We start from the raw sequence: 15,576 nt of genomic DNA, 5'->3' as shown, positions 1-15,576 counted from the left end.
TCATAGTGATACCCAGGAGCAGGCATTATTGCACAAACCGGACAGGATTCGCGAAGACATGGCAGTAGTGGTGCCAATATAATGTGTGATGTGAGTTGTTCTGAAATTCAATATAAGTAACAACCATGACAAACCCTCAAACACCCTTGTGCATCCCCTTCATGCTCACGACACGTTTGCCTTACGCTGCCTACTGCACATATGTGATGCATGCCCTATAGCTGCAGCACAGGTGGTGGCAGGTTGAGTGAGGCTGGCCGTGAGAGAGATGCACGAGAGGGTGAGTATGGGATAGAGCCATGAGATTGTATGAGGATTGGGTTGCGTGGTAGTGGCGGGGTGAGTACTGGCGAGGTGAGTAGGTGCAGGTAAGATGAGGATGGGGTTTGAGTGGGTATGAGGGGTGATGTGACAGAGTAGTGTTGGCAGTGCCGAAGGAGATGTGGGGTGGGGGCAGTGATGTGGCAGACGGAGTGTAGGGGAAAGACTATGTGTACTCACTTTGGCTGACCTACTGAGGTCATCGGAGCGCCTCCTGCACTGTATGCAGGTGGGCGATATGTTGGTGGCGCAGGTGACCCCCTCTGCCACCTCGAGCCAGGCCTTCCTGGTGGCAGAGGCGGGCCGCTTCCTCCCGCCCGCCGGGTGGATGATCTCTGTCCTCCCCCTCCTCCTCCCCCATGTATTGTTACCTGGGGTGAGGCATCATGAAACTGGGAGCAGCTTTCCCCCTGGGCTGCTCCATGCAGTCATCTTTGCTATTGGTTGCAGCATCTGTCAGTGGAGGACTGCCCCTTTAAATAGAACGCCTCCAGCTGACAGATCTTACTGCGCATGCGCAGCCCACCCGACGCGCAGATCAGCAGCAGGGAACCTGGAGGAGCAGGTAAGTGAATCCAATTAGTGGGTTGCCTGCTACGATCGCGCGGGAAACCCACTAATTTCACCGGGCGCGTTACCCACTCGCCCGCTTGCCCATCCGCCGAGAACCCACATCCCTGCTAAAATCGGGCCCTAGGGATTAGGGTAGCTACTCTGACTGGCAAAATGTGGGAAGTGCTGTTCTACAGGGATCAGTGCTGGGACCACTGTTGTTCACAATTTACATCAACGATTTGGACTCGGGAATCGGAAATACAATTTCAAAATTTGCGTATGACACAAAATTGGGGGTGTAGTTAATGCAAAGGAAGAACGCGCTAAAATGCAAGAGGATATTAATAAACTTGCAGAATGGGCATGTAATTGGCAAATGAATTTCAATATAGATAAGTGTGAGGTGGTCCATTTTGGTAGGGAGAATAAGGAGGCCACCTATTGCTTGGATAATAAGAGTCTAAATGGAGTAGGGGAGCAAAGGGATATCGGGGTACAGATACACAAATCACTAAAAGTAGCAATGCAGGTTAATAAGGCCATAAAAAAGTGAAACCAAACAATGGGGTTAATTTTTAGAGGGATAGAATTGAAAAGCAGAGAAGTTATGTTAAACTTGTATAGAACCTTGGTTAGACCACACTTAGGAGTGGCCCCCATATTACAAAAAGGATATAGAGATATTGGAGAAGGTGCAAAAAAGGTTCACAAGGATGATACCAGAACAGAGAGGATATACTTATCAGGAAAGACTAAACAGGCTGGGGCTCTTTTCTCTAGAAAAGAGAAGGCTGAGGGGTGACCTGATAGAGGTCTTTAAGATAATGAAAGGGTTTGATAGGGTAGACATAGAGAAAATGTTTCAACTTGTAGGGGAGTCCAAAACTAGAGGTCATCAATATAAGATAGTCACGAATAAATCTAGTTTTTTCCAGGGAATTCTGGAGAAACTTCTTCACCTAAAGAGTGGTAAGAATGTAGAGCTTGCACAAGGAGCAGTTGAGGCAAATAGCATTGAGGCATTTAAGGGGAAGCTAGATAAGCACATGGAGGAGAATGGAATAGTAGGGTATCCTGATAGGGATAGATGAAGACGGGAGGGAGGACGTTTGTATGGAGCAAACGCAGTATAGACCAGTTGGGCCGAATGGCCTGTTTCTGTGCTGTAGACTCAACACAACATGTCAATATTTACTGAGCTGATGGGTTCTAATCTCCTGTAACAGTTTCCACTCCAAGTTCTTGCAGACTGATTATCAGACTTTGGCCTAGAAATTGGGCGTAGGGAATGATCTCTGTACTGGAACAGATAGGCCAAAGGCACACCCAATATTAAGGCTCGGGCCTCATTTAAATGAGACCGTTGAGCTGCGGACACATGCTTGGTGTCCCCAGGCAACTTGCAAGTGAATCGGCATTGTAATTCAGGCCGCTGCGTCACTGGCAATAGCCTTCAGTTAGGTCCTGGGAAGGGAGATGGGCGATTGGGAGGGGGTGGAAGCAATCAAGATGGAGAGAAGGCGATCCAGAAGGGGCTGAGCAGGAGCCGGCAACAGTTTTCAGCCCTGCAGTAGAATCAGGAGGAGCACTTCCGCTCCTCACGACTCCACATTCAGCTAAGTATTTTTTTTAACAAACTTACCATTTTGGTGGCGGCCTCCAGTGATCCATGTTTTTCAGACCAATTTGAAAAGGGGGCCTCAAACAACCGTTAGGCCTCCTATTTGCATCTGCTAATAGCCTAATGCCTGTTTCTAGCACAGGCCCTGGACATCTCTTTTTCTGCCTTTACCAATATGGCAGGCAGTGCACTACTGGTTCAGAACGTGTATGTGCATACCGCCTGTCACATTGGATTCTCTGGCACCCATTTTACACCTATAAAACAGGCACAGCGTCAACCAATTTCTAGACTTGTGTGCTTCTGACTTATCTTCTTAGCTAGACGGAAAGCTAAAGGCTTGACATCTGACCCGCCCTCAGCTTTCCCACTCTGCCGGTGTCCTGGTCAGTGCCACACAGCCAGCTGGGCCAGACTGCCCCGGCCCACACTGCAATGCTGCAGTCTGCATCCAGGCCGTCAAGGCCCAGAGCTGCTCAAGGTCACCCACTATGGCCAAATGAAGTGTTCTTAATGGAAGCTCAGCAGCCTTGTACCTCCCAATCTGCTGCCACTACGGATATGTTTCGTAGGTATACTAGGATAGATAAACAAGAACAGAAGACAGGAATTAAGGGTTTGCACAAGGGTGATTCTTAATTCAGCAAGTTAACTGTTATACTAATATGAATTGAGTTGTTGGAGTAAAGTTTTTTGATCTGGAATTGGTGTTGGTTCTTATCTTTGTAGGCAAGTGAGGGCAAGACCCATGAAGCTGAACTGCAGGAAGATAATCAGATGGTGGTTGTGAGGATGGTGGTTATGAGGATGGCACGACTGTTGCTGTATTATGGAGGGGAGGGATGGTTCAGGTGAAGCACTCTTTATCAGTTGTTGTCTAAAAGCTCTGGCAGTTAGGGGACTGGTGCTCAATGCTACTCCAGCTCTTCGTTCTGTTCTTCCTCCTCCTCCTCCTCCTCCTCCACTTCTTCCTGCCCAGGCGGTAGTAATGGCTTGTTTCACTGTAAAGCAAAATTATTGCAGCATGCAGCACACAACGACAAATTTGGAGACACAAATACTGCAGAGCTCCTCCAGAACAGTCCAGGCAGCGGAACCATTGTGTAGGCGTGCCAGTGGTTTGCTCAATTAGCTTTCTGATGGCAGCATGGCTCTCAGCGTCTGTGCCCGGTTCCTAACAGGAATCATGAGCCACGTCTGAAGGGGATATCGCTTTTTGCCAAGTAGCCAGCCTGTGACCTGACGTTCTGGTTGGAATAGAAGTGGGACAGAGGAGATGCAGGATGAAGGAATCACAGCTGCTGCCAGAAAACCAGGCACAATCCTACATTATGCTCTGCCTGTAGATGCAAATGACCTGGATATTGAAGGAGTGGTATCCTTTTCTTTTGAGGAAGGTGCCAGGCTGTTGATGGGAAGCATGCAAGGTTTTATATAGACTCATCATTACCTCTGGTTTTTATATTCTATACTTTGAAAAAACCTCATTCGCTATTTTTACAGCCTTATCAACTAGCCTTTAATGTCTTGTGAACCTGTACTCCCAAATCCTTCTGCGCTTCCATAGCACGAAGCTTACTTCCATTCGGAGTATAACTGTTCTTACCTTTTTTACCAAAATGTATTATGTCAGCAGACAGCTGCAAGGATATCAGCCAACATCTACCAAAGGACTGGTGCTGCTAATGGCAGTACTACTCAGTTGTGTCCTCAAGTTCTCTTCATCTGCTTGCTTCTAGACATGCTTCAATTATGTCTGACGAGAAAGATGCCTGGCAGTGCAAAGCAGGGCTAACTTGATTCCTACTATCACCTTCTTCACTACCTCCGCTTCATCAGTCATCAAATCGGGGGCTGGAGTGGTGTGCACCGCTGCATCACATGACACAGAATCAGTTTCCTGCCTCCACCTTTACTGTGCCAACTACTAGGTGTGTTTATTGCCCAAAAAATCTTTGCAAAGACTGAGATCTACATTAGAAATAGTAACAGCCTTTGTAATTACTACAACATTTTCATCCCTATATGTAGCCACTTATCTTTAAGTGACTGCATCCCTTTACAATTTACCCATCATTCCTTTAAGGGTTACTTACATACAATTACCAATCCTCTCTGACAAACTCTCAGTGTTAGGTTCTCTATCAGCCGGGAGCTCATCTACAGTATGCAAATGAAGCTGACTCTTCAAAATCAGGTGGGGTTGGCAAACTAACAATTGGGCAAGAACTAATAATGCATTGCATAACTGATGCCCAATGAAAGGCCCGATAGAAAAATCGATCCCAGTGAGTTTTTTTTAAATTCGTTCATGGGATGTGGGCGTCACTGGCAAGGCCGGCATTTATTGCCCATCCCTAGTTGCCCTTGAGAAGGTGGTGGTGAGCCGCCTTCTTGAACCGCTGCAGTCCGAATCTTGGCAGATGTAACTTGCATTATAGGCAAGACTGATCCTATTTTCAGCTTAATTCCACACTTTCTCACAGGATTCACGAATAGCAATTAGCAGCGGTTAGGCTGCTTGATTTTCTGTTTTTCTCCTTAGCCAAATCGACAGAATGTTAACTAAAAATAATAAAACATTACAATAGAGATTCATATAAAATTGATAAAATGATAAAAAACAAACCACTACAAATCCTTACATCTCGATCAAGAAATTTCTTCTGTGTGCCGGCAAAATTGGTTCCATCTGCATTATCTTTGCTGACTATGTTGTATCTTGGTAGAGGACAAAGGTGAAATTCCAGGTCTGTTTCCCTGTATGAAAGATGCGTCTTAAATGCATAAAGATCAGGAGCAGGGTTCTAGCAAAAGACAGGAGTAAAAATTTTGAATATTGCTGAGTGAAATATAGATTTCATTTTCTATATATCAACTTTATCTATATATATGTGTCTACTATTTAGCCATCTGAAGTTTCATGGTGGGTTTTCTGATTACTGCGAAAGACAATCAATCCAATGTTACAAGAAATTTTCTCCTCCCTTTTAGTTGCCAGAGTTCTCGACCCACAGCAGAGCACAGCAAACAAAAAGGAAGAGGAATTTACCTGCATGAAGTTTACCAGCATGTTGCAGACCTCATTGTCACCAACAATGTCTGCTCCGTCCTTGGGTGTCCCACTATCAGCCTGCACTTTCCCTACTACTGATTACCCTCTGCCTTATGCTCGCGATGTGCCTTGGCACTTGCCTACCAGATGCTCCCTGTCTTGCTCTCCCTGTATTTTCACCCAATCTTGGGTATCATGCTACCATTTGCATCATATCCTCCTACAAACCACCTTAGACCAGTTACTGTAGCTGGAAGAACTATTGCAGTATAAATAAATGTAAATGAGATGAGAATAGGCAACACCTGCATTAATATTCAACATGCAACTTCCTGAAGAACTAAAGGATAGAAATTCCAATGTGTGGGAATGGTGCAATCAGCATTAATCTTGTGACCAGGGACCAGAAATTATTCCATCATGACCTTGACAGGCTCCAGTACCAAATGTGCACTATGGCTGAAAAATCTCAGGCTGTCATGCACAGAATTAAAAAAATTGCAGCCTGTGTTCTTTTCCAATTTCTGTTCCCTGCTGGTGATGAAAACAAAATAGGGGCCAGACCTACTTTTAGCATGGTTGAGTTTATGCAACAGCAGAGAGGGTTGCCTTGCCAAATCTTGTGAGGTTAACCCCTCTTAATTTTAATTAGTGCCCTGTGCATGAAAAAAGGCTGCAGGAAACTAAGCCAGTAGCACAATTGGTGAGGGGTGGGGGGGGGCGGGGTTTATGGGAATTCCAACTACGGACTGCTCCCCGCCCTTAAAGGGATGCTCTATTTTTGATGTGACAAAATTGTTGTGTCTTTACCAACTAATGATTGTTGTTTAGCGTGCCCTGGGAAGAGCATTTACCAAAGATGCCTTGGAGGTCTGGCTTCAAAGAGGCATAACAAAGTGGATGGCCTTCTTTGGAGCAGAAAGGTACTGTTACATCAGGTATGGGGTAGATACCTTCTCGGGTATTATTCAGTAGCGTCATTCACTTCTATTAGCAGTCTGAGCGTCTTACTTTTATGGGAGTTGACCCATAGCACCCTATATCTACTTGTATAATAGTGTAACCCAGGGAACTAACAATTGGATCCCCTTGGGATCTGGACCAGATACTCGTATTTTTTGTATGTGCATTTCTTACATCTCTCCAAAGGTGGACCCAGCAAACACTTGGTGAGATGAGGCTTAATATCAATCATCAAACTGCTTTATTTCACAGTAGGTAAACATACAAAGCAACAGTTACGATTAAATTCACTTTCTTCAATGAATACAACTTGACTTGTAATAATATAAAATAATGAACACACTACATTTTCCTACATCATAAAGACATCAGGCTACAGGCATTTTTGTTACTCAGGATGGATTGCCTTACTTAACATAAACAGAATAACTCCCATGCACGCTCCTGTCTTTCCGTGCATGCATAAAACTTTTGTAGCACTCTCTGTTGTCACAAACTTATTTGCTCTCGCAGCCATCTTCTTAAACCAAAATCTGATTACCAATTTGTAGATCTTGGTTCACCACTTTCCTGTACCCACAGAAACTTGGGGCTTGTTTCCTGATCATTACCCCTGTCTGGGCATGAGGGAGTAGAGCCGCTAATCAAGCCTGCTATTGTGCCCACTCCCTTTGAAACTAACATCTGGCAATGATCAACAAGGAACAGTCCATCCGCCTATAGTGAATGTTTTTTGGGAGCCCGGTGTTGAGATAATCTCTCTCCTATTGTTTCTGGTCATCTTGGGAACAGTAGCAATGTCTGGCTTTAATATATATTCAGCAAATGCCTACCACCTGACGCCTTCCTTTTTAAACCAGTGCAAGTGCCCTTTGTTTTAAACCCAACATGTAAAAATAACTTATATTTCAAATCATTCATATGGAAAAATGGTTAAAAAAAATCCTGAAATATAACCGTCCTCTGAAAGCAAAGGTCCAAACTGCCTAGATGGAGGTTGTACAGAGACTGAATGCAATTTCTCAGGTCTGTAGAAAGAAGTTTTCTGGTAACAGGAGGAGTGCCAAAGTAAGTGTACCCACTTTGCACACATTGAAGCTGCAATTCCAATGGACCCACTCAGAACGCAGGCAGTGTGGGACCTAAATGCACCCATGCCTGAAGGTTCTAATCCTGCGTAAATTATAGGCATGGGGGTTGTTAGTGTAGTTAAGGCACTGATGGTGCCTGCCAATGTATTTCGGTGGCACCTGCTCCTTTCTGTCCAAAGATACAGTGGCACACATCCATTCTGCCTGAGGCCCTTCCTGGACCGAACAAAAAATGGGTGGCAGCAAATGTATGATGCAGCTAGTTTGTATTGGAAAGATTGTTTGTGCAAAGTCTTTTAGGATGTCTGTGTAAGGTTAGTTCATCATCTTACACTTCTGTTACCAGGTTTTGCAGATACTTATGATAGTGTTTACCTAGCTCCCAGTTTCACCAAGGTGCGCTATATTCTGTCGTCTGGGGAGGATGCCCTGAAGTGCCAAACAAAACATGCCTCCTTGCATCCACATTATGCAGCAGCATTTCCACTTCATTATCTGAGGGATGAACAGAAATGTTCATCCTGCAGAGAGCCTCTGTATAATGCTGCAAGAGTTCATTCTTGCAGCATTATGCAGAGGCTTTCTTTGCAGGATGAACATTTTATTCACCTGCCAAAAGGTCACTTGTCTTTAAATAGCTGTAGCAGTGCAGGAAACCTACCTCCCAGCATGCAAGCTCCATGAAGTAGCCCGCTGTGCAGGTGGGAGCTCTATGAATATGTAATGAGATCCAAACTCTGAAATTCAGGCAGGAATGGAAGTGTGCATTGCATAGGACAGATGTTCTGGTGTGCACCATTCCTGTCCCAGGTGTGCATATTCTGGAAATTTTACCCTCAATTCACAAAGTTCACGTAAGTATTATCTGTTTTAAGCTTTTTAAAAAAGTATATATTTTGTGTCATATTCAATAAATCACTCAACTTCCTCAGCAATGGCTTACCGAAAGTTTGGCAGGGTTTGCTTCTGTGGCAAATACCACTCTGAAGAGTGAGTTTCCATCACTACAGGTGGTCGTTTTAATTATATATAGATAATCCCAAGCATATAGATAAAGCCATTAAAATAGCTTGGTCTTCTCAGTGAGGACATCGGGCAGGTGGCACTTCCAGCCCAAAATTAAAATTGGCCCATATTCTACAGATTTGGCTATGTATCTCAATATTCTACAAAGTTTATTGATTGCTTTACTATATTATCTAAACATGAAAGGTGCATATCCACCATGACTCTCAGGTCCCTTTCAAAGCTAATTTATTCATTGCATACTTATGTTGCACATTATGTTCTCCCAGTGTGTAGTATTTTGTTGTTTGGCTATTTAATACTTATGACCCTGTCTGATAGAAACTAATTTTTAATGTTGGAAGACCATGGTGAGTGTGTCAACTTTTCCCCAACATTAAATGGACTCAATATGAAGTTTTAAAAGCTCGCAGGAGTAGAAAGCACTTTTAAAATGTAGCTTTGCACCAGACTGGAGTTATACTGTAGCTGGTTTATGAACTCAGTGGTAAAGGGTAGGCATCAAGTGAGTGGGGGGGGGGGGTGGGGGGTTGTCTACATTTCTTGTTTTTCGTGTGCTGGAGTTTTAGATTGGACCTGATACTCAAATTATATTTCCACTTTTCCCATTGATGTGCACTCAAAACCGTTTCACATAAATTGCAGCCTTATATTCTTCAAAGTAGTTTGAACATATTAATTGCATTTTGTTTTAGGGCAGGAACAAAAATAGGAACTCGCCCTATGTCAAGGTATAAAGTTATTTTTGCTCTTGCTACTTACAAACACATGTAGTGGATGATAGTCAGGCTCCTTGAGTAACGCTCGGGGGGGTAATAAGGTAAAGGCATCAGCTGCTATTTTCTTATGTTCCTCTGAGGCTTCAAGGTGATGATCTAGCTCAGGCTGCTCATCCAAATGTGTTTCAGTTTCAAGGTGTTTTTTCTCAGTTGGTGTCATTAAGATGCACTCATCCTGTATAGTGAACGTTAAGAATAAAATAATAAAAAATTGATACTAATACAATGTCACATATATTACCTTTAATTCTATATAAAAATATCCTGATGAAGCACTTTGGGATGTTTTTCTATATTAAAGGGGCCATATAAACGCAAGTTGTTGTTGCAGGAGATGGAACAGTAGTAAGAATGGAAGGACTAGACTTACCAATTCTGGTTGGAGGCATTCCTGGAAGTTTGATCACATGACGTTCTGACCATGTGGCAACTACAAATGATATTGCATTTACCTCAAAAGTAGTTGAGTATCTTTGCTCATGGTTTCATGCTAACGGCTGTTGTGTGAGAAGTTCGGAGAACCAGGAGGCCACCTGGCGAGCAGGCAAAGAAGGGAAACCGAGGGCAGGGAAGACTGGAAACCAAAGGTGGGGGAGCAATTCGCAAAGGGGAAACCAGAGGCGGGAGGAACTTTTGATTCCACCAGTAACTAATAGTAACTCACTGAAATTGCACTGATAACTAATAGTAATGCCGGTAATACTCAAATTTCCCTCATAAACAACAGCAATACAATAACTCACAGATAATCTATCTGTAACAAGAACTTGCATTTATATTTAGTGCCTTTAACGTCCTAAGTAATACGTGTAGCAAAACGTCTGAAGTAATATATGTAATGCCCCACTAGCCCACCTGTAACTAGTAGTAATCATATAACTTGCTGATATTCACCCTGAAACAACAACTGGAATCCCTCTGCACTGCACAAGGTGCTGTTAGTATCCCCAGTCGATTCCACTTTTAACAGGCCCCATCTCTCTCCCTATTTCCTTGGACTTTGGTTTGGACTCAGGTTGTGTGTGTAGGTAACAACTCTGAACTGGAAGCCTCAGTCAGAGTCAATCTGTATTTAGACTTCACACGTCAAAATCTGCCGGCACAGACCGACCTGAACCAAACTGATGGATCATACACAGGGCAGCAGGCTCGGTGTTTGGGGCACTTCTCACACGGCACGTCATCCTAAACTCAGCTCAGCAACAACATTTTTAACCCACTCCTTGGACTCTGAATCAATAAAGGAGTTTTTATAGAATGTTAGAAATTACAGCACAGGATGATGTCATTCAGCCCCCGATGCCTGTGCTGGTGCTCTCCACTCTAACGCCATTCTTCCCAGATCCTTTCATATTCCTCCTTTTCCTTCGCCCCACCATTGGCAGTCATGCCTTCAGCCATCTAAGCCCTAAGCTCTGGAATTCCCTCCCTAAATCTGTCCGCCTCTCTCTCCTCCTATAAGATGCTTCTTAAAACCTACCTCTTTGACCAAGCTGTCCTATTGTCTCCTTCTTTAGTTCAATGTCAATTTTTGAGATAACGTTCCTGTGAAGCTCACTGGGATATTTACTACATTGAAGGCGCTATATAAATGTAAGTTGTTGTTGCTGTTGTTGCTTTCAAATATTTATTCTGTTCCCTTTTAAATGATGTTCTAGTCTCTACCTCAGTAGTTACTTGAGGTGAAGCATCCCTTGATGTAACAGCCCTCAGTTCAAGAACCTCCCTTCTCCCTTGTTCCTTGGTTCTTCCAGTGCGAACTCTCGATCTCCGTCCCCTTGTTCCCCATTCGCCCACCAGTTTATCCACAGTAAAGTCCAGGTTTTACTCACCCATTTATTGACTGCTCCTCTCACAGCGCTGCTCCCACTCACCACGCTGCTGCTGCTCCCGGCTCTGCAGAAAATGCTGGTCTCCATGCCCACCTCATTCCCCAGTCTCCCTCTCTACCCCAAACCCCTAACCCCCAGTCTCCCTCTCATCCCGATCCCTCATTCCCAATCCCATTCCCCAATCTCCCTCTCTTCCCTGAGCATCCAAACCCCCATCTCCAATCTCCATTTTCCCTTTCTGCCCGGACCCCCATCCCCAGCTCCCCAGAATCCCTTCTCCACCCGACCCCCATTCCCCAGTCTCCCTTGACTCCCAAGCCCCTTCAATTCCAAAGCCTCCCACCGATTCCCGGCACATCAGCCGGTTGGGGGGGATGGGGGAGGTGACATCACCGAGCGGGGGGCCGCTATGGGAGATTTAAAGTGCAAAGATCTCCCAGGCTGCTAGCAGCAGCGCCTGGGCAATCCATGCCCCATTCCGAGACACTCCCTGGGAGGGTTGGTGACCCTAGAAAAGATCAAGGATTTTTTTTGTGAGGGAGTGGATAATTATGGTTTTGAAGTGTAGAAGGACAGTACCTGTGGAAAAGTAACCATTGACGATGTCAGCTAGCAAAGGGGCAAAGAAGGGAGTTGAGTGTTAGTGAAGATGGAGGGGTTGGAAGTGAAGAGTTTAAGGAGGTTGCTAGTCTTAGAAAAAAGGATCCTGAAGTTATCCTCACCCTTCAGGATAATCCTAGAATAGTGCCGGTTTTTATAGAGGACAGTGTACTTAACGTGGTCAGGCCAGATCTAGTGATGGAATGGCTAGACCAGTTGTGCATCAAGTACATGCTTGTTGCACCTCTCAGACACAAGGGAGTGAAGATGGTCACGTCAAAGATAGAGGTGAGGGAGCAGTTATCAAAGTTAACATCTAGAGGGGATGACATGATGAATAGAAGGCCAAATGTGAGGGATTTGGGAATTTGAGAGTATGTGACTTGGGAGATTTTTTCCATGAGTGAATGGTCAAAACATGGGATTGAAGGGGATGTGGCTGGTTAGGAAAATGAGGAACTGATCAGAGCAGCATTGTCGGTGATCAAAACCATGGGTGCAGAGTGACTACAAGAGATGATGAGGTTGAGGAGATAACCAAGGATATAAATAGGGGAGTTTATATGAAAGTGAGATTGAGAGGGGAAAGTGAATTTGGTAGAGGGAGGACAAGGGGAGACGAGGTGAAAATTGAAAACAACAAAGATGAGAATTAAATCACACTCATTACAGAAATCAAGGGAAGAAAAAATAAGAACAACTTGCATTTATATAGCACCTTTAACAATGACAAACATCCCAAGACACTTCACATAGACACCCAGCTAAGAAGATATTAGGAGGAGTGGCCAAAAACATGATCAAAGAGGTGGTTTTAAGGAGGGTCTTAAAAAGGAGGAAAGGGAGGTAGAGGGATATAGGGAGGGAGGGCCTAGGTGGCTGAAGGCACAGCTGCCAATAGTGGGGCAAAGAGAGTGGGACTTGCACAAGAGGCCAGTGTCTGAGGAGTGAAGAGTTTGGTGGTGGGGGTGGGGGGAAGGAGGTTGTAGAGCTGATAGGAGATTACAGAGATAGAGAAGACATTCAAGGGAGGAAGCTGATAAAGGTCTGGGGAGGAGGGGACTTTTAAAGGTGAGAAGAATGGAAGATGGTGAGATGCTCAATGGAACAGAAGGTGCCAGAGGACTAGGAGAAGAGAGAGTCCAAGGTGCGAATTGCAAGAGTATGCCACTACCACAGGTGGTGAAAATGATAGCTAGGCAGGGAAACTTCTGTAAGGATGAAGGAATCACCACCCATTAGCTATGTTTTGGTCAGTGCTAGAATGCCAGTCCAATCATCCATAATAAGGTTGACGATGGCAAGGGCTTTGTTTGTAAGTAATTGGACATTCTGGCGAGAAATATGAAGAGGGACCTAGCACAAAGCTAAAGATAAATTTGTCTTTCAGATATTTAGGGCTGGGTTGTCCTCCACAATCTCACTTGAAGTTGGGTAGAATAGTGCCAGAAAAGGGGGTAAAATTGGGCAGAGAGGCCTACTGTCATCTCATTGCCCCAACCTGAATTTCCCTCCCCCACCAACAACATGCAACTGCCACCAGGGCCTGTGTTCCTAGCCCATTCCTCTCCGTCTGCCTCTGTCCCTCCATTCCATGGCACTGCCAGATGAAGCCTGGCAATAGTCCCTGGGGCAGGGGCAGGGGCAGGAAGGCCACAAATTCTCCTGATGGAAGGAGAGGGCCTTGTAGCAGCTTCTTGTCTTTCTATTTCATCCCCAGCATTTACCTGCTGAAAGTCTCTGTCTCGGCCAAGGCATTCAGTGTGAGATTTGTTGTAGGCGGCTCCCACCTTCTCTGGTGCTGCATCGGTGGTTCCATTGCAACATCACCTAGATTTTACTTGGATCCACTGGTGGAATTCCACCAGGAGCCCGCCATGAATGCTTAATGACCCTTGACCCAGAAAACTGATCGAATGTAATGGTGGAGTCGGGGCAGCAAGAGCAAGTTCCACCCTGACCCTGTAGGGGCAGTTAGAGGTAAATCTAGTCCTTATCCTTAAAAGACAGGGGTTTTCCCTTTTAAATGCTGACTTCCTGTCACCCCAGAAGATGTCTTCCCCCACTGCTTGTTTTCTACTGGTGAACCAAGCATTTGTGCTGGAAATTGTGCATGTGCTAATATGCATGTTATTATGATAGGTTTTAATATTAAAATGATGTTCTCGCCTGTTTTTAAATCAGAACTCCTTATGCTTACCTTAAGGGCTAAACAGGTGTTTACTCATGGTGCACAATAGGCAAAGATTTGGTGAGATTGATCCTTGACCGATTTTCCAACCCCTCCCCAATGTTCATTCCAATTAAACTCGCTGCGGCTACCCTGAAGCGAACCGATGAATGATCAGTTCATCTGAATCTTTACGTCATCTTTCGACTGGTTCCACTTCCAGTTATTTATGAGGAAATATGTGCATCAGGAAGCAGTGAGTATTATTATCTTTCCTTCCATTAACACTGATCATGCAAGGGATTTTCAGTAAATTCATTTTAATAAGCTCAACTAGTATGTGTGCCCTTTTCTAGACCAAAATATCAAGACTACTCAGATCAGATGGGTGAAATACAATTTTGTGTTCTTGTACCTTGGGCAGTTCTAGCAGCTTTACTATATGGGTACAAATTGACAGATCTACAATTGTTCATTTGTCACAGAGAAAGGTGATGAGTAGGATAGGAAAATGGATGACCATTAAAGGTGCAACATCTTACAAAGCTTTTCCCCTTTTGAATTAGAAATTCTTGTTAAGTGGAGATGATACCAAACATTCCTATTTAGCATTGGATCTTTAATGGCCATTTAGTTTCCTAAATTTTGATCTTAGGTCTATTCCTGATACCAAATAATAGATCTTATATTTATATTTTCAAATAGTATGCCATCCAATATGCTAAATTAAATAAGATTAATTACCTCTGCTTCTGACCTGAGGGTCCGCGACAATGTTAGTGGAATATAACTGGATGAAGCATGGTGGGTAGAGTACGGTTGGTATTCCATTAGTCTGTAATGATGACTAACCTGTAAAATTTATAAATTACATAAAGTAAAATGTTACATTAATGAAGAGACCTAAAAATAACTGAAGATTGTTTTATCAGAAGAAATGAAAATCACCAAAATGGATATTTTCAGGTATTTTGTTTCACATTTTATTTTTTTAACACTATTTCAGATTAGTGAAACACTTAATTCCGACACTATGTACCATTGAGAATGACATAAGAACTGTAACTTAAAATACATAACCTTTAGATTGAAGAATGGTACTGGTTGTTTGATTACCACTTCTGAAAGTTTGACAGACATAGGTCCAAGTGCATCAGCGGCCTAAAAAAATTAGAAGTTTATTCATTAGACGTGGTGTGCATTTTTGACTACCTGTTCCATTTCTAATGGAGATTTTACATTGTTATATTGCGTTAATTCTAAACTGAACCCTGTCAGCAATGATGTTTTGGATTTTTACAGCCATGATACTGAGACGTTATTATGCTGCCAGAAACTGTGCTTGTTTGTGTTATTGTGAATAACAATACCGTAAAATTAAAAGATAGTATTCAATACTGAGAACATAAAATCTCTCTATTTAACCAGCATATCTCATATTTATCCAGCAAATGTCATATATCAATCTATACTTACATAGAATGTACAGCCATTCGGCCCAACAGGTCCATGCCGGTATTTATGCTCCACACGAGCCTCCTCCCACCCTTCTTCATCAGACCC

At 43.8% G+C, this 15,576-nt stretch overlaps 1 protein-coding gene across 2 annotated transcripts in view; it reads right to left on the bottom strand.

Moving 5' to 3' along the window:
- The window catches only part of cfap221 (cilia and flagella associated protein 221), a 196,409-nt gene that overhangs the window by 27,391 nt on the left and 153,442 nt on the right, over positions 1-15,576 (bottom strand). For both annotated transcript variants that reach the window (XM_067987292.1, XM_067987291.1), the window contains 4 exons: positions 15,094-15,174; positions 14,758-14,865; positions 9,395-9,586; positions 5,143-5,304 (listed from right to left, as the gene is read on the bottom strand). In XM_067987292.1, the coding sequence (XP_067843393.1) occupies positions 5,143-5,304; positions 9,395-9,586; positions 14,758-14,865; positions 15,094-15,174 (543 nt within the window). The remainder of the gene's footprint in view (positions 1-5,142; positions 5,305-9,394; positions 9,587-14,757; positions 14,866-15,093; positions 15,175-15,576) is intronic.

Source organism: Heptranchias perlo, chromosome 7, assembly GCF_035084215.1.
Source record: "Heptranchias perlo isolate sHepPer1 chromosome 7, sHepPer1.hap1, whole genome shotgun sequence".
Classification (NCBI taxonomy): Eukaryota; Metazoa; Chordata; class Chondrichthyes; order Hexanchiformes; family Hexanchidae; genus Heptranchias; species Heptranchias perlo.
This window is presented reverse-complemented; position numbering and strand designations above follow the sequence as displayed.